This window comes from Misgurnus anguillicaudatus, chromosome 8, assembly GCF_027580225.2.
Source record: "Misgurnus anguillicaudatus chromosome 8, ASM2758022v2, whole genome shotgun sequence".
Lineage (NCBI taxonomy): Eukaryota > Metazoa > Chordata > Actinopteri > Cypriniformes > Cobitidae > Misgurnus > Misgurnus anguillicaudatus.
In genome coordinates, this window is record NC_073344.2 from 34,808,661 (window position 1) to 34,836,214 (window position 27,554).

Here is a 27,554-nt window from a genome sequence, read left to right on the forward strand (position 1 = left end):
CTCTATGTGACCCTGGACCACAAAACCAGGTATATGGGTCAATAAAATTGAAATTGAGATGTATGCATCATCTGAAGGCTGAATGAATAAGTCATTGATGTGTGGTTTGTTAGAATAGAACAATATTTGGCCAACTATTTGAAAATATAGAATCAAAATATTGAGAAAACCACCATTAAAGGCAACACATATTACTAATGATGAATACATTTTTGATATATTTACGGTAGGGTATTTACAAAATATCCTCATGAAATATGATTCTTGGCTTAAAAATTTGATAAGTGTGACCCATACAATGTATAGTTGGCTATTGTCACAAATAGACCCATGTTTTGGCAGTTTTTTGGTCTAGGGTTACATATTTTCTGTGTTTTGAAAGTGAGAACCCAAACTAATACAGTACATTTAAACCCAGCCATACACATAAGACTACATAGAAAAAGATCAAAGCATGTTTCTGAACCATAAATCAATCCAAAAACAGGAAAAATGTTGAATATAATTGATATGAAACCACACAATGTTATGTACTACGGTAAAGGGCCTTGACCAGATATCAAAAGACCATGGGGCGGTTTCCTGGACAGGGCTTATCCTAAAATGCATATTTAAGCTAATTTTATAACAACCTGCACTGACATATTTTAGATATCAGTACCAATGACTTTGTCCCAAGATGCACACCAGTATAGATTTTTGTAAAAAGGTTTGTTTGTAAAAACTATTTAAAAGTCCTAAACCAACTAAGGCCTATTTCTGGATTAATGTAAACCCTGTACGGGAAACCGCCCCATTATGTTTCTAATTTTGTAGTATAATATCACATCTGCACTACTGAATCTAATGAAACCGCATCAGAAGCATACGCAGTTTTATTCCTTTCTGCCCTGTCCACTCGCACATTGACAATAACACAGCAACCTTGCTTCTGACACAACAATTTCATGTGACAACGTGAAATAAGTAAAAAGTTATGCCAAACGCGATCAAAACTAAAACAGAATTCCAGAAATGTGATTTTAATTAGGAAACCACATAGGAATGTAGCTTGAGATGAATTTGTAAAAATGCTTTTTGCCGTTCACACATTCTAAATATGATCGGATTTTATTTGGATATGTAGAAAAATCTGCTGGTGTAAACAAGGTGTATGCGCTTTTGTCCTGCTAACATGTTCCTGGGTCATATCCGATTTGTGCAACATAAGAGAAAAAAATTGGAATTGAGTCTCTCTTCAATCATACAGTAAGGATGTGGTCCCCCTGCCCATCCTGCTTCCTTAAATAAACATCGTAGCTTTGCCAAATCCACTCTTGGCTGTGTTTAATGTAAGTGAGGCATTGCACACATAACTGATGATGACAACACTCACACTTTCCAAATGTTTGCACTCGTCAGTTAATCTTCCACGACGTCAATCTAAAAATGCTTATTTTGCAACACCAGCCGTCACACGTCATGTTCACACATATTGGGTGTGTTTGTTTGACAATTTTAAAGGTTTTGGAGAAAAAAAATTCTTTAAATGTAGCTTTTTTGTTAGTAAACATTGTGACATTTTTGTGGGCAGAATTTAAGTGGAGGCTGACCGATTCACTAAGATGAAGTAACAATAAGTAATAGTTTTTCATCATTTATTTATCTTTTTTGTTAATGTTTGGTATTGCCAGTACAGTTATTCATGAGAGAGTAGATGTCGGATTAAAGACTGACCTCTGAACCAACGTTACAGAAACCCATTGATTCACTTCAGAAGACATTTATTAACTGTATGGATTAGTTTTTGATGGATGGATGTACTTTTTGAAGCATTAAAATGGGGCACTATCCAATGTCATTATAAAGCTGCAAAGATCTGATATTATTTAATATAACTCTGTTTGTGTTCAGCTGAAAGAGACATACAGCGGGGAAAATAAGTATTTGACACATCAACATTTTATCAGTAAGGGGGCTGTTGACACAAAATTTCTACAAGATGTAGCCATCAAGCCAAAGAAATCAGAACATTTAAGTATACAAGTTGAGTCATAATAAATAAAGTGAAATGACACAGGGAATAAGTATTGAACACATGAAGAAAACATAGCAAAGAAAGCCAGGAGATCACCTGAATCTGTCAGTATTGAGAGAGAAACCCTGCCCCCTATCAGAACTAATTGATAATTGTATATTCCTAGAGTCATATATTCCTAGGATGGTTTGAACTATACTTTTAACTTGACCCATCTTTCTATAGCAGCCTCTTTGCAATACATTCATATTTGACAGGTTTTTGTTCACTGAATTAAAGCAGAAGATAAGATCATGATGTTCAACTTACATTGATGCATTGTGGGGTTTTTTTAATATTGAATGATTTAACACAGAATGATTTTTTATAAAACTTTACATGAATACATTGATCAAACTTGCTGTACATTCAGGCACAGTAAAACACATTTCCGCTGAGTCTGACTAATTTGGTTTTAAAATAAGCAGAACCAGGCCTATACAACATTACACGCTAGCTGTTTTTTAAACTAAGTTAGCCTTTTATCCTTCAATAGAATGGATCCATTAGTGGTCATATGCCACTTGAATTACATGATGGCACCACCTCCTTATAAAAACAGTGCTTTACAAATACATTTACGTGTTGGGCAGATACATTTATCCAAAGCGAAATACAATGCATTCATTCTATACAATTGCTCTATGAGCTGCAGGAACAGACCTGCCAAACTGCACAGTAATCCATTCACCTTAAATAAGAAGGCAACACATTAAAGATGTAGGCAGAATATTGCAACAAAGACATTCACATTAGCTATAAGGACAAAATATTAAATTATTTGTAAGTCGCTTTGGATTAAAGCATCTGCTATATTAATAAAGTAAATACACACACACACACACACACACACACACACACACAAACTAAAGTAATAAAACGTAATGTGTGCTTTTGAAAATGTACACACATAATTTGTCTTCTGGAAGTAAATATACTTTAATATCTTTACTGTCTTTACAGGTGAGGCAAGGAAATTCGACCCCACATTTAAAGGCCCAATTTATAACAGGTGAGACAATGTGGGGTTATTTTTAACCCCGGTGTTGGGTCAAAAGGGGACGAACCCAACTTGGATTTTAATTTAACCTATGCTGGGTTGTTTTACCCAATTGTTAGGTCAAATATAAAATTATTTGTCTGGGTTCATTCCTTAGTGACCCAACCTATAATTTTTTTTAGAGTGTGTGTTAATTTTAACACATTGCTTTGTGTTAAACTATTTAACACATTATGTGTTAATTTTAACACATTATGTGTCATTTCGTGCTGATTTAGAGTTCATATAAATAAAAGGGACAACACAAGATGTGTTAAAACAACACAAAGTGTGTTGTTCTAAAAATAACACAGAGATGTGTTAAATTAAGGACAACACACTAGGTGTGTTGTCCTTAACTAGACACAAGATGTGTTAATTTAACACATTCGTTTTAAGAGTGTATAAACTACATTTATGACATTTTATGGTACATATGTAAGGGATAATTTATAGGCAGCCGGTTTTTAATGAGCCCCGATCAGGATTTTGTATTACACCGAAGGGGCCTATTTGCGATAACAATCGGCCGCCTGTACATTATCCCATCTATTACACAGCTATTTACCTCATAAGTAAGGTAAGGAACATTAAATATTGATTTGAAATATTTTATTTGCTAATTTTTAACAAATGCAGACCTTTCGCGAGGAATAGCTGTTTACTTTTGGATTTAAGAATATGTCACAAACACACTATTTGGTTTAATCATTTGTAAATATAATGTCACATATGTTATTAAAAGACATAATTATTGAGACTGAAAGCACAAAAATGTAAAAACCGATGGTGGAAATGGACCTGTTATGTAACACACTCAAATGTATGAAACAAATGGAAGACCTGTATTTGTAGCACCCTACCAGTTCTTATTTTGTTCAATGTGAAATTTAAAGAAAATGCAAAAATAAAAAATGGAAAAAATACATATTTATCAGGGTTCCCACGGGTCCTTAAAATCCTTGAAAGTTTGTGAATCTGGGCGAAATAATTCAAGGCCCTTTTTGAAAATATACATACATAGATACAGGTCATTGAAAGTGCTTGAATCTATTTTATGCAAGAAGTTTTCTGGAAAAAAAATCCATATTATTCCCTGTGTAGTGTAGGATAATATCATAAAATCTCTAGCCTTTTAAGCACACAGGCTAAACTGTTGGCTTTAAATGCTTATATCTTCTGTATGTGAATATTGATTCATACCAAAATGCGGGTTACGTTTGTAACTGTTGTTCCCTGAGAAGGGAACGAGACGCTGTCTCCCTATCCACACTTCCTGCGTCCCTATAACGCCGTCTTTGGCAATATTTCAGATAGCGATATAACTAATTCCTGGCTCTCGCGTTACCCTGTCTTTGTCGTTAAACCTCACCATTGGTTGAATTTGATATACACATTCAGACACACAGGAGGCGTCCCCAAAGTGTCACCGCAATGACGCAGCACGAGTACCCTCGAAAGGGTACTGTAACAATGTATCTTAAAAGGTAGCACGATGTAACCTTGCTCTCACTTGAAATGGGTTCCCACATTTAGTCCTTGAATTTGAGGGTATTGGACCTGGAAAGTCCTTGAAAGGTCCTTGAATTTGAAGTTAACTAAGATGTGGGAACCCTCTGATTTATATAAAATGAGTATTATATTAAACTGTACCTGTTAAAATGATTTGCAGCATCCGGGTTACCGTGTGTCGTTAGTTTTAAACGGTAGTTATCTAGAATTTAGCATTCCAACAAGCTGTGTAATAAGAAAAAGCATTATTGTAATTTTATTTATAACCAAATTTATCACACCTCATATAAACATCTAAGGCAAAATTTGCGATCTAGTGCTAAATCTGCTTTTCTTGGTGAACAGGAGCTGCACAGACATCCTTTGTTGTATCCTGTTCATCTTGGCTTTGCTGGGATACTTTGCGGTCGGAATTTTGGGTAAGTTTCATCCTTCATATTTTTATAATGCCACTATGTGGAGATGTGGGCATTTTGATGTGATTTGAGTAACTTGTTCTCGTAAATGTGCAGAGTTCGTATTTTAAATTTTGTGAGTTGGCTTGGTGTACTGTCTGGCACAGATTTACACGTCTTAAATTATTCTGCAGCTTGGTCTCAGGGTGACCCACGAAAAGTGATATACCCAACTGACAGTAGGGGTCAATTTTGTGGACAGGCTGGCACCCCTCTTGAGTAAGTCACGTTATAGCTTTGTAACCACAGACGTTTAATGCATTTATATTAAGACGTGCCTGTTTTTCTATTTTTGCAAACATGTGAATTATCAGGAAGAAGCCCCTGTTGTTCTACTTCAACATTATGAAGTGTGCCAGTCCTCTGGTCCTGCTGGATTTTCAGTGTCCTACTACACAGGTTTGGCACTGTTTTAGTGAACGACTTTTCACAGCACCATGTGACTATAATGTTTGTCTGCTGACGGCAAAGCGTGTTTATTTTGACAGATCTGCGTGGAGAGCTGTCCCACTAAATTCATGACTTTGGTGAAGACCTTAGGATCAACTAATAATGAAGATAAAGAATACTACAAAAAGTTCTGTAAGGAAGGAGCAGACTTGACCAGCATGGTAAGTTGTGGACAGGAAGAAAAATACAAATATATAGACATTTTAGTTACACTTTATAAAAAGTGTCCATGAATCATAATGAACTAAGACACACATTTATTTTTACTTCAGCATGAGATAAGGCATGTACTGATCATAAACAAATGAAGAGTCATCATTAAGTACAACATTACATGTTTATTTATTTGTTAGTTTATGAATTAATTACAATAAACTTATGTGTTGAGTCATGTTGTACTTTTCATTAGTTTAATGCCTTAATTTAGCATTAGTTCATATTTAAGTAAGAATTCATTTAGGTATTAGTTTATTATGACCCTTATTATAAAGTGTTACCTTGTTATTTTTAATATAATACTCAGAAATTTAAGTTGTAAAGTATTAGGGTATTCAAAAGCAGTCATTACAACATTTTAAGACAACAGCGTTTATCCTTAAAGGTGCAGTGTGTAAATTTTAGCGGCATCTAGTGGTGAGGCTCAGTCCACTGCTCACCCCTCGCTTTTAAAACACATAAAGAAGCTAAGGTGGCCACCACCGGACAAGCATATCATTGTCGGAGACAACTTAGTAAAGAAATTTGTACGTTAAGGGCTTCTGTAGAAACACGGTGGCACAAAATGGCGACTTCCGTGTAAGGGGACCCTCAGTGTATGTAGATAAAAACGTCTCGTTCTGAGGTAATAAACACACAACGGTTCATTATGAAAAGTCTTTAAACACCACTGATAATATAGTTTTGTATATTATTTTGCATTTCTGTCAAGAGATCCTTCTAAAAATTACACACTGCACCTTTAAGGGGTTGTGCACACCAAAACTTTTAAACGCGGCTGAAAACGCCTGGACAACGCCGAATGCCAGCCAGCTGTTTTTTCAGCTCAGTGCCAGCTTTCTTCAGCTAAGCGCTTTGGTAGCTCTGATACATCAGCTGTGAGACGGTTGGTTGCTGTGGTAATGTCTCGCGTCTCCTCCACTGTGATTGGACGGCCACGTGAGAACTGACATTGACGAGCGGAGCTTTTTACCCAAAGTTGAATATTTTACCCGGTCGAATGCCGGTTTTCGGCGCGGAAGAAAACTGCTAACTGCTGGCTTATTTGAAAAACGCAGTGCTTCCAAAATGGAAACAATTGAAAACATGCGCCGGCCACGGGTGTAAAAGCTTTGGTGTGCACGCCCCCTAACTGTAAAATTGAAATTTGTTTTTTTCCAGGCAGCTCCTCAAATCCTGAAGGCAAGCTTGTGTCCTTCAATAATCACACCTAGCAAGGCTTGTAAGCTACTTAATATTAGTAATAACTTCTGTTGTATAATGCTCAAAAGGGCTTTTCACACTGTTCATACTTAACCTGAGGTTAAGAGATAACCCTGGGTATTCATAATCTGACGTTTCACACTGTGCATTCCTAAACCCTAGGTCAGGTGTCTCCAACGCTGCTCCTACACACCAGTCTGTTGTTATCAAGCAGCCCTGAACACCTTGCTTAGCTGCTTCAGCTGTGTTAAACTCTTTCTCCACCAATGACAAATTTTTACAGAAATCCGTATTTCCGCTATTATCTGCCAGGTGGCGCTCTTACCTAACTTATAAAACTCGAAGCATCCACTAAGGCCTAACGGTAAAAACTCTGTATGTTTTGATCATCGCTTTCACACTGCATGTGCTTGGCACCGAAATGTGGGGTTAACCCCACAAAAGCAGGGCTAATGGTGCGTTCACACCAGACGTGAAGAGGTGGCAAGTGCGAGTAATTTACATGTTAAGTCAATGCAAAGACGTGAATAAGCATCCTGCGGCGCGGTAAGTGCAAATGGCGTGGTGCGGATGGCGGGTTTCACACGGATTTTAATCAATCAGGAGCTTGCTATAGCAGTGACGTGATTACAGGAAGCAAGCGGAGGCAGAAAAACCAAACAACAATGGAGTTTTTGTCATCGCTGCACGAGACATCTTCGTACTTTTACAGGAATTAAAAGGATCTTGTTTGGAAGAGTGAGGAGGTCGAACAATCTGGTTAGTTTACTCAATTTGAGCTATATAAACCCCTCCCATGATGCGAATTAATGCTTGAATATCTCAAATGACTAGAATTTTACGCACGACTTTCATACGTGAATGAAGCGAGTAAATTCAAAATGTCCAAACGTCCAACTACGCGCAAATTGCGTCTTTTTGCCGCCTCTTCCGCGTCTGGTGTGAACGCACAGTAAAGCTTCTGAGCAGGGTTTCATAATTTTGGGTTAATTTCAGGAATAACCACACTTCTAAATTACAAGTGTGAAACGATTCTTAACCTAGGGTTAAAAGCGGGGTTTAGAATGAAGATAACCCAGGGTTAAGCAAAGTGTGAAAAGCTCTAAAGTAGTTAAACTACTTTTGTTTAATTCAAGTTGTTTATATGTAAAAACAGATCTATGGTAATTTCTTTCTTACTGTATTTCAGTCACGCGAAGGTGTTTGCCTGCTTTCGAGACATTGAAGGGTGGTGTGGTTGTAATTGGCAATAAAACCACATTCGATGATGGTGTAAGAACCGATAGAAATGTGACAGATCTTCTCGAAGCCTCAAAGTTAGTAATGTGTATGTGATGATGTGTGAAAATAGTTATTATAGTAACATTAAGAGTGCCTAATATATTGTTTTCAGTGCAAAACCTCTTATTCACAAATCCTTCGGCTACTACATGCTGAACTAGGACTGTGTTTAATTGTATTTCAATTTAAGGGATAGTTAAATGTACAAAATTACTGTCATTACTCTTCCAAACCTGTATAAATTTCTTCTTTGAAGAATGTTTGTAATCAAGCAGATCTGGGACACCATACGCTTCCATAGTATTATTTTTTTCCACCATGGAAGGCAATGGTGCCCCAGATCTGCTGGCTATGCGGCGAACTATCCCTTTAAAGGACAAGTTCGGTATTTTACACTTAAAGCCCTGTTTTCAGATTGTTTATGATGAAATAGAACGGTTTTGACTGAATTTTCGACATATGCGGCTGCCCCGAGAATTTTCGCGTGTTTGTTTCTCACCTCATAACTCTACAATGGGTTTAATGGTGCACTGGAACAATCCTTCCTAAAATGCATTAAACTTTTATTTACAAAGACGTGAAACTCACCCAGTGGTCAGGGGTGTTCACTGATATACTCACACAAAAGTCGCTGCAAAGGATGCTTTCCAACAGCTGTTTTAGCATTCGTTGTTAACTTGTGGACCTATTTTTCCAAACGCCTCACACCGGTACATTCTTCCGCTTAGAGCTTGAATAATAGACACTCCAGCCCAGGTGGTGGCGCTAATCCGCCATTGCCAATTGCAAGAATAGAAACAAAGTTCCCGGCGCGGAGTAATACCGTACCTCACAGCACATCTAATACAAGTCAATGGAGTTGGCAAAAACTACGATAAAACCTGTTGGAGTGCGTATTTTGCGGCGGTTTTTGTGTGGGCGTGCCGGTGAGCGCCCCTGGCCCCTCGGTGAGTTTCACGTCTTTGTAAACGAAAGTTTAATGCATTTTAGGAAGGATTGTTCCAGTGCACCATTAAACCCATTGTAAAGGTGGGAGGTGAAACACAAACACCCCAAACTTCTTGGGGCAGCCGCATATGTCCAAATTTCAGTCAAAACCGTTCTATTTCATCATAAACAATCTGAAAAAAGGGCTTTAAGTGTAAAATACCGAACTTGTCCTTTAAGTCATAATATTGAGCCTGTCAAGATGTTGAATGCAACTTTTTCACAAAACAGCGCTATTTGCATTTTTTGTGGATTTCCCCTAGATTAAATATTCAATGTTAAATACAATGTATGCTCCATAACCAGCACATGTGGTCATGACATGATGTTGAATATAACATTTCATGGCAATTTGTAAAATCTCTGTCTAATCTCTGTTAATTTGTATGATCTTATTGGTTAATTTTAGTACAGTCTGCTTTCGCCGCAGTGGCATTGGGGTTATAGGTTATAGGTCATTTGTTTTTGTATGATTCACACATCAATTAAATTCACACAAAATAGTCACATTTTATTGTAAGGTCAGGCGGGTATGAGATTATCACACTACTTCCTGTGTTGACTTCAGTTTGTAAGAGCATCATTGTACAAAATCATGTCAACAGAATTAAATACGAGTTATATTTAACATGGCACTATTCTTCAAAGTCATAGAAAATCAGAATTGTGTTGTTTATAACTCTCATTCATTTTGACAGGAAATCCAATGCAGTCGTGGAGGCGCGGGCGGTAGCCATGAGAATATTTGAGGACTATACTCAATCCTGGCACTGGATACTTCTGTACGTATGTTAGGGTCAAATAGCCAACTGTACTCAACATCTCTTCATGCTTACATAACATTTTATGTGATTTATGTCCTGATATTTTTCCGGATGTCAAATATCGGTTATTATTATTGCAGTGGATTGGTGATCGCCATGTTGGTCAGTCTGATCTTTATCTTCCTCTTGCGCTGTCTTGCTGGAGTCATGGTGTGGGTTATGATCGTCCTGGTCATTCTTGTGATTGGATACGGTAAAAGTCCATGAGAAGTGTATGTGTTGGGGTCATAGACTGCATAAAACATGGGCGCAGTGTCTGTGACATCACCCATAGGTTTCTGAAGAGCATTATTGAAGCCCAAAGTGGGCGAAGACGGCATTTTGGTGCTCCTGGATAACCAAAACTTGCCAAAGAGGCGGAATGTGGGTGGAGCTGATGTGTCTGGTTGCTGAAACCACGCCCGCCTAGCTCTACGGTAGTGACAGCAGTGGCAACTCACCTGTCACTCAAGTGGCCACGCCCTTAATTATGCAGAACTTTAAGGCTTAATGTTATTAAATCGAAAGGGTTACAAAAAATTCACCCCCTCACAGTTGTCATAAAGGGCAAAATGAGCTGTATAGACCAAAACCACTTTTTGTACCAGGCTGTAAACATATTTTTTTCTGCTGTAAAGTTTAAAATCATCAATGTGGTTGCAGAGAGGCGGTGGAGGTGGGTTACACACGGGTGAGGCGAGCAGGGTGGCTCGCTGGAGGGTGTCTTGTTGTGCTGTTGATTGTCGGAATGGGAGTGCCAAAAAGAGATGACCTTCGTTTTTGCAGAGTACCGTCGTCAAAGATACCATTTAAAGATAAACGTGGGTGTTTATGGTTGCAACAAGCCTTTAAACGGACGGACTGGAGTGATGAAATCATCTGGAGGTCTATTGATGATTGAAATGGAAAAAGTTGGAGAAGATGTCCGGTGTTCTGTCGAGGTCTGATCCTTCTGTGAGTTTCTTGTAGCGTTTTTATCACGTTACATTTGAAAGTTATTTAGAAAGATTGAAGATTTGAATGGGTTATACTGAAAAAGCAATAATGTCACTATTTATTAAATATTTCGTTTTCTATTATTTATTTTTATTTCCTTATATCTTAGCTTATGTCTTCTTCCTGTTTGTTCTAAAATTATTATGTTTACATACTTAATAAATATATAAATATAGCACACGCACAGACAAAGTTTTATTAATATGTAAACAGGCCTATGCATTTAAATTTGTATGTAAACATAATAGTTTTATAATAGTTTTAGAACAAACACGTAGGCTATAAAAATAAGTAAGAAATAATAGAAAACAGGAAAATGATGAAATATTTAATAAATGGTATTATATAAAATGCATGATAGTATTGCTTAGTTCTAATATGTACTTTAGCGATTCATACTGTAAAAATAATTGATTAACCAATAAAGAACAGTACACTGTAAAAAAATTCTATAGAAATTATAATGTTATTGCAGCTGGGTTGCCGGTAATTTATTGTAGATTTAAATTTGAAAAACAGCTGGCATTCGGCGTCCTCAAGGCGTTTTCAGCCGCGTTTAAAAGTTTTGGTGTGTCCAAACGCGGCTGAAAACGCCTCGAGGACGCCGAATGCCAGCTGTTTTTCAGCTGAGTGCCAGCTTTCTTCAGCTGAGCGCTTTGGTAGCTGTGATACTTCAGCTTGGTTGCTGTGGTAATGTCCCACCCCCACCTCCACTGTGATTGGACGGCCGCGTGAGAACTGACATTGATGAGCAGAGCTTTTCTTCCAAAGTTGAACATTTCTTAAGGGGGCGTGCACACCAACGCTTTTACGCCCGCGGCCTGCGCATGTTTTTAATTCATTTCAATGGAAACTCTGCGTTTTTCAAATAAGCCATCAGCTAGCGGTTTTCTTCCGCGCTGAAAACCGGCGCCCGGCGGTTTTTCCGCGCTCAGCGCTGAGCACCGAGAGTTGAAAGATGTTCAACTTTGGAAGAAAAGCTCCGCTCGTCAATGTCAGTTTTCACACGGCCGCCCAATCACAGTGGAGGAGGGGCGGGACATTACCACAGCAACCATCCGGCTCACAGCTGAAGTATCACAGCTACCAAAGCGCTCAGCTGAAGAAAGCTGGCACTCAGCTGAAAAACAGCTGGTATTCGGCGTCCTCAAGGCGTTTTCAGCCGCGTTTAAAAGTTTTGGTGTGTCCAGCCCCTAACTCTCGGTGCTCAGTGCTGAACGCTGAAAAACCGCCGGGCGCCGGTTTTCAGCGCAGAAGAAAACCGCTAGCTGATGGCTTATTTGAAAAACGCCGAGTTTCCATTGAAATGAATTGAAAACATGCGCCGGCCGCGGGCGTAAAAGCGTTGGTGTGCACGCCCCCTTAGGGGCTGGACACACCAAAACTTTTAAACACGGCTGAAAATGCTTAGGGGGCGTGCACACCAACGCTTTTACGCCTGCGGCCGGCGCATGTTTTCAATTCATTTCAATGGAAACTCTGCGTTTTTCAAATAAGCCAGCAGCTAGCGGTTTTTTTCCGCGCTGAAAACCGGCGCAGAGAGTTGAGAAATGTTCAACTTTGGAAGAAAAGCTCCGCTCGTCAATGTCAGCTCTGACGCGGCCGTCCAATCACAGTGGAGGAGAGGCGGGACAAGTATCGCGGCAACCAACCGTCTCACAGCTGACGTATCACAGCTACCGAAGTGCTCAGCTGAAGAAAGCTGGCACTCAGCTGAAAAACAGCTGGCATTCGGCGTCCTCAAAGCGTTTTCAGCCGCGTTTAAAAGTTTTGGTGTGTCCAGCCCCTTAGAGGACGCCAAATGCCAGCTGTTTTTCAGCCGAGCGCTTGGTAGCTGTGATGCTTAGCTGTGAGCCGGTTGGTTGCTGTGGTAATGTCCCGCCCCACCTCCACTGTAATTTTACGGCCGTGTGAAAACTGACATTGATGAGCGGAGCTTCTCACTCAAAGTTAAATATAGTTTTCAGCGCGGAGCTGCTTGCTTATTGGAAAAACGAGTGTGTCGCAACGCATCGCTTTCATTATGCATAGGCTTATGGTAATTGTCAAAATAGTTTTTCCAACTTGTCATCCTGGCATAATGTAGTTAAAATTAAATAAAATGAAAAATACACTGCTGTGGACGTTGTTTACTTCATTAATGTGTTTTACTGTGTTAATGGAATAAGGATGCGAGTAGGATTCGGTATTCGGTTTCGGATTCGGCCGAATCTTAAACGGTGGATTCGGGATTCGGCCGAACCTAAAAAATCTGGATTCGGTGCATCCCTAGTTTAAATGGCTTGGCTACTGATATGTGTGCATGTATGTAATGTATATGTATTGTTTTTTATTGGTAAATCAATTATTTTTACAATATGAATCGCTGAAGTACTTATAAGAGCAATACTATCATGTATTCTGTATAATATCATTTTTTAAATATTTCATCATTTTCCTGTTTTCAATTTCTTCCTTATATTTATAGCTTACGTGTTTGTTCTAAAACTATTATGTTTACATACAAATTAATTTGTATAGGCCTGTTTATATATTATTAACACTTTACATCGTGTGTGTGTGTGTGTGTGTGTGTGTGTGTGTGTGTGTTGTTTATGTATTTATTAGTAAACACCATAATTTAGAACAAACAGGAAGAAGACATAGACTAAGATAGAAGGTAAAAAGAAGTAATAGAAAACGAAAAAAGTATGAAAACTTTAATAAATGGTAATATTATTGATATTATGAACTCATTCAAATTTTTAATCTTTCTAAATAAATTATAAATGTAACATGATAAAAACGCTATAAGAGACATATAGAGGGAACAGACTTCGACAGAACACCGGATATCTACTCTAATTATTTTCTATTTTAATTATGAAAAGATTTTCAGATGATTTCATCACTCCAGTCTGTCCGGTTGAGGGCTTATTACAACCATAAACACCTACCTTTATCTTCAAATGGTGTCTTCGACGACGGTATACTACAAAAATGAAGGTCATCTTTTTTTGGCATTCCTATTCTGACACTCAACAGCACAACAAAACATTTTCTAGTGAATTATATTGTTCGTTTCACTCGTGTCTCATTCATTTCCACTGCTTTTCTGCCACCACATTGCGCGCGTGACGTAACTGTGACGTCGACTCGCAAAAGGTCTATAGGATTGACTCTCCTTTGAAGCCTGCCTCTATCAGCCAGTCGAATAATTGAATGTCATTTCCGTGTTGGATTCACTTCAATGATACATTTTCTTTAAGGAGAATATCCATCTTATTTTATTATTTTGATTTTGAAGTCAAATGTTTTCGTGTGATTCACTTTATAATCGTTTTATGAATGAGTTTTATCTTCTGTTTCTCTGCAGGTATTGTCCATTGTTACATGCAGTATGCAAGTCTGAAAGGCCAGGCCGGTTCTGATGTCACTATCAAAGATTTGGGTTTACAGACAGATTTCTCCGTATACCTGCAGATTCAGCAGACCTGGCTTGCCTTTATGAGTGTCTTCTTGTTAAAGAATATTTAACCATTATCAAACCCATACCAGACACTACATAATTTGTTATTTCATTGTGAAATTATATAATATAGGCATACAATTATATAATATTCTGCCATGATACAGGATAGACAACTTGGTGAACATTTCTAGCTTTATTTTACTAACGCACATGAACAATCTCTCTCTCCATCACACCGCACCTTACTACACTCTAAGAAAGGATGTGTTAATTTTAACACATTGTTTTGTGTTAAACTATTTAACACATTATGTGTTATTTTAACACATTGTGTGTCATTTCGTGTAGAATGTGAGCTTAAATAAATGAAATGGACGACACAAGATGTGTTAAAACAACACAAAGTGTGTTATTCCAAAAATAGCACAGAGATGTGTTAAGTTAAGGACAACACACTAGATGTGTTGTCCTTAACTAGACACAAGATGTGTTAATTTAACACATTCATTTTAAGAGTGTACCAGCAACCCTGTTCCCCACAGTTAACAGTTAATCACAATCTCTCGAGCACATATCACTTCATTATCTTTTCTAATTCTAAAGTTTTTAATTATAAGGTAGTATAATGCATTATTTTAATGAGGATACATATGTGAAACGTCTGTGTGAAGCCTGTGTGGTGCACATAAATGCCAAAAAAAGGGTTAAGCAATACCATAATGCATTACAATGTACTGTTTTAAAGTCCTTATAATAAGTTGTTGGAAACTTGGGACACAAAAAAAAGGAATTTGTCCACTATCATCTAAGCGTTAGCAAACAAGTCACATACACGCATATTAATAACATAACAAGTAAACACAGTTTAGGGAAAATTTAGTTTTGGACTTTTTAAAGATCGACCATAAAAAACAAGATTACGCGAGTTGCGACGCATCTCTCTCAGTTATTAATATCAAACATTTATCACACTTTTATGCGGCTTAATTATTTTAATAACATTTTTCATAAATCATCATACGACCCAGTTTTTTAAACCACTGTTTGTGTATCTTAAAGTTGTGTTAATTTGTAAAAGTTTCACTTTGTTTTTTTCTGTTCTTATTTTATCACTGATTACTTAATTATTTAATTACTTGGGAACTTTTTAAAGCAACACCAAAGAGGTTTTTTACCTTAAAATAACGTTTCCGAAAAAGTTTCAGTCATTCATACACTCGAAACAGGGTGAACGACAGCCCTCTATCGGCCAAAACCGCACTAAAGAAGTTTCCAACCGTCGGGTCGCGGTCCTGTAGTTCGAGTAAAAACTACAAAAATTTGCTTTACGGCAGACCTAAAATCCAATCAGAGCCAGCTATGCTGCAGTATTTACGACAGTGGTAATGGACAATTACACTTCTAACCTGTAGGGGGAGCAAAGAGCAAAAACTCTTTAGTGTTGCTTTAATATTAATTTAACATTTGGTAAGCATTGGTATCCTTTTTAGGAAAAAAAATACATTTCCTGCACATTTCTGGAAATTACCATCACAACATCAGTAATTTTCATTGCAAAAATAAAAAAGTCGTGAAATTGTGGAGGGACTGATAAATGCTGAAATTACATGAAATTAGATTAATGGATGTTGCACAGATATCAGTAATTGTTAGCAAAGTCCCTTCAGGGAAGTCATGTCAGTAGGCGGCCATGTTAGCAACCAGTGGCGGCTCGTGACTGGGGGGCGCAAATTCAAAATAAGTGTACAAAGTGTCATGTGTGTTGCTCGTATTTTCAAAATATGTGTTTGTTGCGTCATGTGAACCATGTGCATCACATGTTTCATCAAGATTAGTGCCTGCAGCACACGCCTCAAAACCGTTTATGATAAAACAGACGCTCACGTTCACAAAATACACGCAAGACACTCCCTTAACAGTAAACTCTGATTACGCATGAGATTATGCAAATATCTGGCAAACGTGAACGTCTCTTTTATCATAAACCCTTTAGGGACTTATTTTGACAAGACACGTGATGCACATAGGATCACTCTACGCGCAGAATACATATTTTAAAATTACAAACCACACACATGACGGGTTACATACATGTTGTGATGAACTTCTCATCGAGCGCCCTCGAAAAAAGAAGTCACATCCGCCACTGTTAGCAACGCCTCTGGGCAGTTATTTCAGTCTTGTAAGTCCTATCCACTTAAATGCGGAAAGACAGATATCTTTAAAATCATGTGCTAAAATCCCAATTAAGCAAAACATTTCTGACCAACAATTAAACATAACATCAAGTGTACTATAAATTTTGTTTCTTAAGCTTAATTGGACTAAGAACTCATTTTTTGAGGTTGTTTCAGCTACTGTGCATAGGCACAGGTATAGAATATCAGTCTTCATTGATTGATGATTGGTTCTTTAAACGTGAAGGCTGTACTTTTATTACAAGAGGGTCCAAATTGCGCATTGTATTGTCCCCTATTCATAGTAACAGCAGTGCTCAGACTTGATGTATTTAATATCTATGATGTTACAGTAGTTCAACTAATGTTAACAAGCAACCTTTTTTATTACCTTTTTTATTATTTAAATAATAATTCCAGTGTGACCCTTACTTTTGTTACAGTGATCATCCTGTGTATCGTGGAAGTGGTGATCATACTGCTCCTCATCTTCCTCAGAAAGAGACTTTTGATCGCTATCGCTCTCATTAAAGAGGCCAGCAGGTCAGTCCATCATAATGTTCTTAAGGACATTCTGTACTTTTATCATTGCCTACTTAAGGGATTAGTCCATTTTCTTAAAAAAAATCCAGATAATTTACTCACCACTATGTCATCCAAAATGTTGATCTCTTTCTTTGTTCAGTCCAGAAGAAATTATGTTTTTTGAGGAAAACATTCCAGGATTTTTTTCATTTTAATGGACTTTAATGGACCCCAACTAAACTGTTTTAATGCAGTTTAAAATTGTAGTTTCAACAGAGTTTCAAAGGACTCTAAATGATCCCAAACGAGGAATAAGGGTCTTATCTAGCGAAACGATTGTCATTTTTGGCAAGACAAATTAAAAATATGCACTTTTAAAGCACAACTTCTCGTCTTCCTCTGGTCGTGTGACGCGCCAGCGCGACCTCACGTAATACGTCATCACGTCAGGAGGTTACGGATGACGTATGTGAAACTACGCCACAGTGTTTACAAGTGTGGAGAAAGAGGACCGTTCTGCCGTTGTTGTATGTCAAATGATACAAATTAATGTCTTTGTGTCAGTTTATTGTTTAAAATGGTCTGCAAATGTTGCGTTTCATATATGTAACACGGACGTGACATTTCGACATCATTATGCAATTACGTGAGGCCGTGGTGGCACGTCACAGGACCGGAGGAAGATGTGAAGTTGTAGTTTAAAAGTGCATATTTTTATGCCTTGTTTGGGATCGTTTAGAGTCCTTTGAAACTGCAATTTTAAACTGCATTAAAACTGAAAAAATTATTAAAAAATTTTGGGGTCCATTAAAGTCCTTTAAAATAAGAAAAATCCTGGAATGTTTTTCTCAGAAAACACAATTTCTTCAAGACTGAACAAAGAAAGACATCAACATTTTGGATGACATGGTGGGTAAGTACTTAAATATCATGGATAGCAATGCATCAAACAGCAGCATTTACAATGGATTATTGGACTGGAGTTTTAAAGAAATCATCTCAGTACAAGTCTTATCAAAGTCCCGCCACTAGACGGCCATGTTTGCAACGCCTACGGGCAGTTATTTCAGTCATGCAAGACTAAAGTCCTATCTACACACGTTGGCAAGCGTCATGTGAATCGTCAGTCTTATGGAGTGGTTCTTTTAACTAGACTTTTGGTGCCAGAGCGGCCACATTTAGCGTTGCATTGTCCTCTATTCATAGTAATACCAGTGCTTAATCTTCATATATACAATAGCTTTGGTCTTAACAGTCACATCTATTTTTCAGAGCCATTGGTCATGTGATGTCATCACTGTTCTACCCTCTGCTGACGTTTGCCTTGTTGTCTCTGGTCATCGCATACTGGGCCATCACGGCCGTGTATCCTACCGGAAATGGATATTGTGATGTCACATGACTCATTTATGTGATATAATATATTTACCTAAAGAGGATCTACACAGTAAACACTTTTAGTAAAAGATATTGGGAATTATACAACAGTTCTTTCTGGTTCTCGAATCTGATTGGCTAAGAGGCGTGCAATATTCTACTGATAACGGCACAGTAACCGCTTCACCTTTCGTATCATTCCGCCACCTAGTGAATGGAGATCCTCTAAACAGGCTTATCTCTGAATAGAAAACTGCACACACACAAGGACACACACAAACGCGCTGTTTTTTCAAACACTCTCCGTGTGTCTCATTAGTTCACTAGCTCGTAAATCAGTCTGTGAATACCAAGTTATTATTCTGTCAAAGATCAGCGCTCTTGGATGTTACGTTAAACTTAATGGGATTAATGTCTTGTCACATCGTGTGGACACTTGGAAAGAGGATTGTAAACACTCTTTTTTCTGGAGCTATATCTCTTATCAGAACGCGAAAACACCGTGGAACTGCAGGGTAAGCACCGCAGCTTTTAAATGTGGACATTGATCATTTATTTAATCTCGCCGTGACTATTAAAACATGTTATGAGATATCGCCACTGATATATTTATAAGCAGCATGCAAAAAATATCTCTCTAACACTTATAAAAAACAGTTTTATATAGTACTGACAAGAACAAAATTTAATAATAATCGAGTGCTCGTATCGCGTTTAGAGTAAATGGGAAAGCAATAGTAACATTATATAGTATAGTTTTATTCACTTTTACCTCGCGCCAAAAAAATAACAACACAAAAGACATTAAATATGAATAAAAAAACAAGTAATAGTTTGATCATGACACCAAATACTGCTGATTTGATCTCATTTTGACCATCAAAAACAAACAAACAAGGCCAACATGAGAGCCAGGGAATCCCTGTGAGAGATGTAGCCCAGAGAGGGCGGTGGTCAGCGGGGCGAAATGAACACTGACGTCCGCTCATGCTTTGGTTCTCATACGTACCGAATCTCACTAAGCAAACTTTCAAACAGGCGCTATCTTTACTAATCGACTGCAGATTTAAATATAATACATATACATTCTCGACTGAACTAATCTTAAAACTACACTTTGTGACCAAGAAACGGTAATATAAAGTAACGACTTTTCCGTCCATTGAGTTGTTATGAGATTCAAAGCAGCCGAAAGTGTTACCTGTCATTCTGGCAGCCCTCAAATCCGTGGCGGAAGAAGTAGTTCTCAAACAAAGAGGCTTTTAAAATAACACCGTTGTTGTTTTCTAGTTTTTGTTTTTCAAACGTGTCCCATCGAACTGTTGTATAAAAGCAATATCGCTCTCGGAGTCGTGCGACACAGCTCTATATCATCACGGCTGTGATTGCCTCCGGCACTCGGCCTACAGCCTCGTGCCTCTGGCCTAATCACAGCCGTGACGATATAGAGCTACATCACACTCCTACTCGAGCGATATTGCTTAAATATAGATGTTAGAGGTCAATGTTATTTCTGCATAATATCCTTAACTTTTTTATGTAGATTTTTGTCGACATCCAATGAACCGGTGTATAAGGTTTTCAATACTACAGAGTGTCCGTATTTCAGAAAGACCTGCAACCCTGAGGTTACTGATTCTTTTTGTCAGCTTACCTTCATTATTAGCCTGATCTAATTAATGAGTCTGTGGATGTCCTATTTGTTATATTTAGCATGTTTTGCAGAGCAAAGCTTTATAAACTTTATTTACCGTATTCTCTCCAGACTTTCAACACATCGAACATCACCGCTGAATGTCCTGATGCTGAGTGTTTGTTCGTTTTTTACGGAGGAGAGACGTTATATCACAAGTACCTGATTCTGTTCCAGTTCTACAATTTATTTCTCTTCTTCTGGTGTGTCAACTTCGTGACGGCGCTGGGTCAGGTCACCCTGGCAGGGGCGTTTGCTTCCTATTACTGGGCCTTTAAAAAACCAGACGATGTGCCAGCATTCCCTGTGTTCAACTCTCTGGGACGGGCCCTCAGGTGTGCAATCTTTGTTTTTCCTATAATGTATTATTTTTGACTTTTTTTGTTGTTATTGTCTTTGAATTTATTCTTATGATAGATTAATTCTTGTAATACATTCATTTTTATATAAATGAAGAGTTTAGTTCCAAAACGCAATAAATCCATTTTGACTAATTTGGGTAAGAATGTGTTTTCTATTCCAAGAAAGTGACAAGATGAAAACCACTATTTTCTGTTACAAACTTTCACATAGCATCTTTAGATTATAATAACATTAAAAATTCAAATTCATAATTAGATTTTCAAAGATTTATTATAAAAATTTTATTATAAAAAAGTTTTTTTTTAAATCTATTGAATCGGTATATAAATGTGCATTCATCTTTGCCATGTTATATTCATTTAGTTAACTAGTGGTATACACTGATTAAAAAAATAAACATTAATGGCATTAATCAAAACACTTACTTTGTCACAACACTGTCATTGCTGCTGTCATCCTCGGGACATCGTTGCTAAACATTTATGACAGCGAACAGATGTAAAATGTATTGGTCCTGATCGATTTTTGTTGACTTTCTGTAAAATAATTGAAAGTTTTTCATAAGATCCCCTGGGATCAATATGTTAGCCTGACAGAAGCTTGATGCTGTCGTGTGAGAACAAGCAACAGCCGGCATTTTTCCTTTGCCCGAGTGCCTCTCATGTAAATTATTAGATTTTGATGGCATCAGTTTCTTCCCCGCAGCAGAAAACCACCACAGGTTTATCAATGCCATCAAAAGTATTATTTTGTTTTTGTTTGAGGAAAACTAGGATTCCATGTGTATAACGCGCCGATTTTGTTGTTTACAGTGCGTGGAATGCTGCACTGTGGTTGGTTAAGCGGATTTATTGCATTCTGCAGAAAAGGAGGACTGTGTTTATCGCATTTTGGAAAAAAAGGGAGAAAAGATGACAGAATAACACGGCGGATATCTGATTTTGCGAAAAATTAAGAACTTACTTTTTAATACTGACCACTGACAATACTGATTTTGGTGGTAACAATTTTTTTTTAAAATGGTGTTTTGGAACCAAACTCTTCATATATATAATATAATATATATAATTATTAATATTTTTATTTCTTTATTTAATCTGGGACATTGCACATTACAGTGCACATTAATAATACATATATATATATGTAAAATGCGCCCAATTTAGCAAGTATTGGCTAATTTTCATCCGTAGATAATAGATTAAATATATGGATGCTCTTGTCTTTCAGGTACCATACTGGTTCTCTGGCATTCGGTTCACTCATTCTCGCCATCGTTCAGATCATCAGGGTCATTTTGGAGTATCTGGATCAGAAGCTGAAAGGTTCCAGAGTTTTTCCTTATCTATCTATTCCATATCCATCTTCTTCAGCAACTATTCCGACAATTCACTTTCTCACCATGTCTGCGTAATGAGTAAAACATCACCCTTACTGTTCAGTGTGTTGATTGAAAACCATGTAATTTCCTGTCCTTGGGAACACAAAAGACATTGCTGGATGTTGACAGTGTTGTTTTCCATAAATCACAAACATCAGAAGACTGAATCTAGTGCATGAGCTGTGGTTTTTGACATGAAATGGCTCACCGTATGCTTTTGTTCTGCAGAAAAAGCAGCTCAGATTTAAAAAAGATTCATAAATGATGGCAGAATTTGGGTTTTGGGAAAAACATTTTCTTCAAAACACAATTATCTTTAAATGTTTCATTACACACAGTGTTACTACTAATCTCATGTTAATCCTGACTACCTATAGAGTAGAGGAAGGGGGGTTCTCCTCAACCACCACCAATGTGCAGCATCCACCTGGACCATAACGCCCACCACACACCAGCTTATTAGTGGAGAGGAGAACAAGTGATATAGCCAATTAGTATGAAGGGATGATTAGTAGTCCAATGGGCAAGTTTGGCCAGGATGCCGGGGCACACCCCTAGTCTTTTTTTCGAAAGACATCCTGGGATTTTTAATGACCACAGAGAGTCAGGACCTCGGTTTAACATCTCATCCAAAGGACGGTGCTTTTTGACAGTATAGTGTCCCCAACACTATACTGGGATGTTAGGAACCACACAGACCACAGGGTGAGCACCCCCTGCTGGTCTCACTAACACCTTTACCAGCAGCAACCTGGTTTTCCCAGGTGGTCTCCCATCCAAGTACTGACCAGGCTCAGCCCTGCTTAGCTTCAGTGGGCAAGCTGTTTTTGGCCATAGGGTGATATGGCTGCTGGATTATGATTCACTATAAGTTCATATCGTTTAGATATGCACTCACATGACGATTATCAATAAAACACAGACATTTGATGCATTTTACTTACCACCTGAGACCCATGACTTGGATGGGACTGCCCCATTTCAACGAAATCCATCTTAAATTTGGAAAGATGAAAAAGCTTCCCCACACTTTTCTGGTGACGTTGATTTCATGTAAGGTCTTGGTTTGTGTGTGTGTGCGCTATTCCGGGTAAATAATGTGCCTATATAAGGACTTCCTGCACTGAAATTTCCCATAAAAGAAATAAACAAGTTTGTTACGTAAGAATCTCTCATGTTCAAAAAAAACTTACGAACCCTGACCAAGTGCATTTGGCAAGTGCAACACTTTGTCACATGTCCAACCACTTTTATGACACTTTGCCTATGTATAGCATGAGGAATTAACACTTTTAACCTGATAAGGATCACTGTGCCGTACACGCCACACCCCCTCCCTTGCACGCGAGGCTGCATAAACGTCCTTGTAACTTTGAAGCATTAAATCTTCAAAATATACGGTCATGTGGCACATCGTTTGAAAGCTTAAGGGGGTCGCACACCGGACGCGCAGCTCAGCGCCGCGCCGAGTCACGTCTAGGACAACTCGAACAGGAAGTGCACATTAAATAAAACTTCAAAATGCAAAATATTTGCAGCCAATGTTAATCGCTAATGATTTGGCACAAATATGATGTTATTTAATGTTTTATGTGAGTGGCGCGACAGGGATTTGAGCAACTTCCTGAGTCGTAGCTGTGCGGCGCGGACAGGCGCCACCTGTCGGTGCCGGTGTGCGTATACTCATAAAAAAAATTCGTTTTCGATTTTTTTTTTAGAATAACGCGGCACGGGACTCTCAGGATTCCATTAGGTGCACACACAAAGCATAATATGATTTATAGCAGTCATAAAACTGTAATCTAGTTGTTAGTTACCTGAACCGGGCGGTGCCGATTTAGGACATTTACTTACTTTCAAAATCTTCCCTTTATCCGCTTTGGTGAAATTGTCCAAAACTAATTGTTCATAAATCCCCAAAAGTCCAAGGAAATGGAATATCCAAGCCTTTTAATCCAAAACGATTTGTTCGCCTCACAATCTTGAAGTTTCTGACCAAATTACGATGCAGTTAGTTCATTAACGGACATTCGTTTGAATCTCACTTTTCATTCACGATTTATAATGATATATTCGGATGTCACGTTTATTATGCAACGTCTGAGGAACAAATACACCCCATTGTGGAATTTCAGCCGTTCCATAAGAGGCTACACAGTGTTAAAAAGTCAGAATGCATGAAATAGCTTCCCCTCCCTTTAAGAATACTGAATAAAATGGGAGAAATGTACTATATATTATTCCTCAGGTCAGCCACTTATTTCTTTAGATTTTAAATGAGATGCCACTTGAAGTCGACTGTAGTCTAACTTAAAGCATTGTTGTGCCAATATATTATATGGTGACTGGCGCCTATCTCATTGCACACGGCTTCTTCAGCGTTTACGCCATGTGTGTGGACACACTTTTTCTCTGTTTCTGTAAGTGTGAAGAAAACTATTTATTTTAACTTTTTAACACATTATTGCTGTTTTTCAGAGAACAGTTCATTTTTCACTGTTGTCAACAGCTGATATATTTCCAAGGCTCAAACTGGCCCATTTCTTTCTTTCAACATGTGCTTTCCTCTAATGCCATACTAATGCCATACACTGCAACAGTGATAGGACATTTTTAGCAGTCATTGTTGTAGAACCAATCCTACTCATTTTCTCGATTCCTAAAATTCTAAGAAAATGTTGAAATAAAACAGATAAGAAATATAAAAAATGTGGGACTGAGAGACGAACTACTTATCTGTTGAAGTATATATATATATATATATATATATATATATATATATATATATATATATATATATATATATATATATATATATATATATTTGATTGCGTGGCAATCAAAGGGGCGGGGCGTACGTGTGATGATGAAAATTAAAATACTTCTATTTAAAACACTCAAATAAAACTTACATTTGAAGAAACTATGACAGAAAACGAAGACATACTAGATTATCAATGAATTAAATGTTTTTACCTCTAACGGTAATAGCTGCGTGATGAAGTGAAACTAAAGGGTTAATAAATACAATGTTGTACAACGTCTGCCGAACGATGATAGATAGCGCAAAGATTGTAAAAACTGATTATTTCCCACTAGTAATTACATTATCTTAAAGGATTGTAACTACTGTAGCATGTAAATAATGCACATAAATAACGTGTGCAGAGCGCTCAACAATTATATCTAATCAACAGACACTTGCAACCTAGCTAGCAGGTTGCTCAAACAACAAAATCACCTGCTAACTTACTTTAATTTTGCAAGAACTATAGACTAATACAATAACAGGCTTAAATAAACCCAAAACATAAGTCCACTTACAGTTCTCACGAACACGTGACGGACCACGTCTTTATCTCATTTCGGCCGTGTGGCGCGCATGCACGCTCGCGGTGTGAAGCGCGTCTGCGCTATTCTCTGAGATGTTTTATCAACTGGCTAGTTATCCTCCAGGCAGTGATGGTCCGAACCACGTCTTTCTCATTTCGGCCATGTGGCGCACGTGCCCGCTCGCTGTGTGAAGAGATTCACTTGACGGCCTTTTTGCAGCGATTTTTTTTTTAACGACCTAGTTAAGGCAGTAGGGTTTCCCAGCTTAGGCGGGCCGCCCGAACTGAAAAGTGCTGCGGGAAACCCTGCATATAGGGCCCTATTTTAACGATCTAAGCACATTGTCTAAAGCGCACGGTCCAAACAGGCGTGTCCGGTTCAACTTTTGCTAATTTAACGACGGGAAAATGCGCACAGCCAAGCGCACAGCCCTAAAGGGTTGTCCCTATTCTCCTAAAACATTTTCTTCAAAACACAATAATTTTTAAATGTTTCATTACACACAGTGTTACTACTAATTTCATGTTAATCCTGACTACCTATAGAGTAGGGGCGGGGGGGTTATCTTCAACCACCATCAATATGCAGCATCCACCTGGATGATGTGACGGCAGCCATATTGCGCCAGAACACCCACCACACACCAGCTTATTGGTGGAGAGGAGAACAAGTGATATAGTCAATTAGTATGAGGGGAAGATTAGTAGGCCAATGGGCTAGTTTGGCCAGGATGCCGGGGCACACCCCTAGTCTTTTTTTCGAAAGACATCCTGGGATTTTTAATGACCACAGAGAGTAAGGACCTCGGTTTAACGTCTCATCCAAAGGACGGTGCTTTTTGACAGTATAGTGTCCCCGTCACTATACTGGGATGTTAGGAACCACACAGACCACAGGGTGAGCACCCCCTGCTGGTCTCACTATCACCTTTACCAGCAGCAACCTGGTTTTCCCAGGTGGTCTCCCATCTAAGTACTGACCAGGCTCAGCCCTGCTTAGCTTCAGTGGGCAAGCTGTCTTTGGCCATAGGCTGATATGGCTGCTGGATTATGATTCACTATAAGTTCATGTCGTTTAGATATGCACTCACATGACGATTATCAATAAAACAGACATTTGATGCATTTTACTTACCACCTGAGACCCATGACTTGGATGGGACTGCCCCATTTCAACGAAATCCATCTTAAATTTGGAAAGATGAAAAAGCTTCCCCACACTTTTCTGGTGACGTGGATTTCATGTAAGGTCTTGGTTTGTGTGTGTGCGCGCTATTCCGGGTAAAGTGCCTATATAAGGACTTCCTGCACTGAAATTTCATATAAAAGAAATAAACAAGTTTGTAAGAATCTCTCATGTTCAAAAAAAACGTATACGAACCATTTGGCAAGTGCAACACTTTGTCACATGTCCAACTACTTTTATGACACTTTGCCTATGTATAGCATGAGGAATTAACACTTTTTTAACACCTGATAAGGATCACTGTGCCGTACATGCCACACCCCCTCCCTTGCACGCGAGGCTGCATAAACGTCCTTGTAACTTTGAAGCATTAAATCTTCAAAATATACGGTCATGTGGCACATCGTTTGAAAGCTTAAGGGGGTCGCACACCGGACGCGCAGCTCAGCGCCGCGCCGAGTCGCGTCTAGGACAACTCGAACCGGAAGTGCACATTAAATAAAACTTCAAAATGCAAAATATTTGCAGCCAATGTTAATCGCTAATGATTTGGCACAAATATGATGTTATTTAATGTTTTATGTGAGTGGCGCGACAGGGATTTGAGCAACTTCCTGAGTCGTAGCTGTGCGGCGCGGACAGGCGCCACCTGTCGGTGCCGGTGTGCGTATACTCATAAAAAAAATTCGTTTTCGATTTTTTTTTTAGAATAACGCGGCACGGGACTCTCAGGATTCCATTAGGTGCACACACAAAGCATAATATGATTTATAGCAGTCATAAAACTGTAATCTAGTTGTTAGTTACCTGAACCGGGCGGTGCCGATTTAGGACATTTACTTACTTTCAAAATCTTCCCTTTATCCGCTTTGGTGAAATTGTCCAAAACTAATTGTTCATAAATCCCCAAAGTCCAAGGAAATGGAATATCCAAGCCTTTTAATCCAAAACGATTTGTTCGCCTCACAATCTTGAAGTTTCTGACCAAATTACGATGCAGTTAGTTCATTAACGGACATTCGTTTGAATCTCACTTTTCATTCACGATTTATAATGATATATTCGGATGTC

General features: G+C 38.3%; 1 protein-coding gene across 3 annotated transcripts in view; it reads left to right on the forward strand.

Moving 5' to 3' along the window:
- Nucleotides 1-27,554, forward strand: part of slc44a2 (solute carrier family 44 member 2 (CTL2 blood group)) — a 42,220-nt gene that overhangs the window by 6,983 nt on the left and 7,683 nt on the right. For all 3 annotated transcript variants that reach the window (XM_073870770.1, XM_073870772.1, XM_073870771.1), the window contains exons 2-16: nt 3,020-3,068; nt 4,953-5,026; nt 5,197-5,281; nt 5,377-5,461; nt 5,551-5,673; nt 6,890-6,950; nt 8,121-8,247; nt 9,898-9,981; nt 10,104-10,216; nt 14,354-14,485; nt 17,070-17,169; nt 18,424-18,516; nt 20,072-20,156; nt 20,294-20,556; nt 21,815-21,909. In XM_073870770.1, the coding sequence (XP_073726871.1) occupies nt 3,020-3,068; nt 4,953-5,026; nt 5,197-5,281; nt 5,377-5,461; nt 5,551-5,673; nt 6,890-6,950; nt 8,121-8,247; nt 9,898-9,981; nt 10,104-10,216; nt 14,354-14,485; nt 17,070-17,169; nt 18,424-18,516; nt 20,072-20,156; nt 20,294-20,556; nt 21,815-21,909 (1,569 nt within the window). The remainder of the gene's footprint in view (nt 1-3,019; nt 3,069-4,952; nt 5,027-5,196; nt 5,282-5,376; nt 5,462-5,550; nt 5,674-6,889; nt 6,951-8,120; nt 8,248-9,897; nt 9,982-10,103; nt 10,217-14,353; nt 14,486-17,069; nt 17,170-18,423; nt 18,517-20,071; nt 20,157-20,293; nt 20,557-21,814; nt 21,910-27,554) is intronic.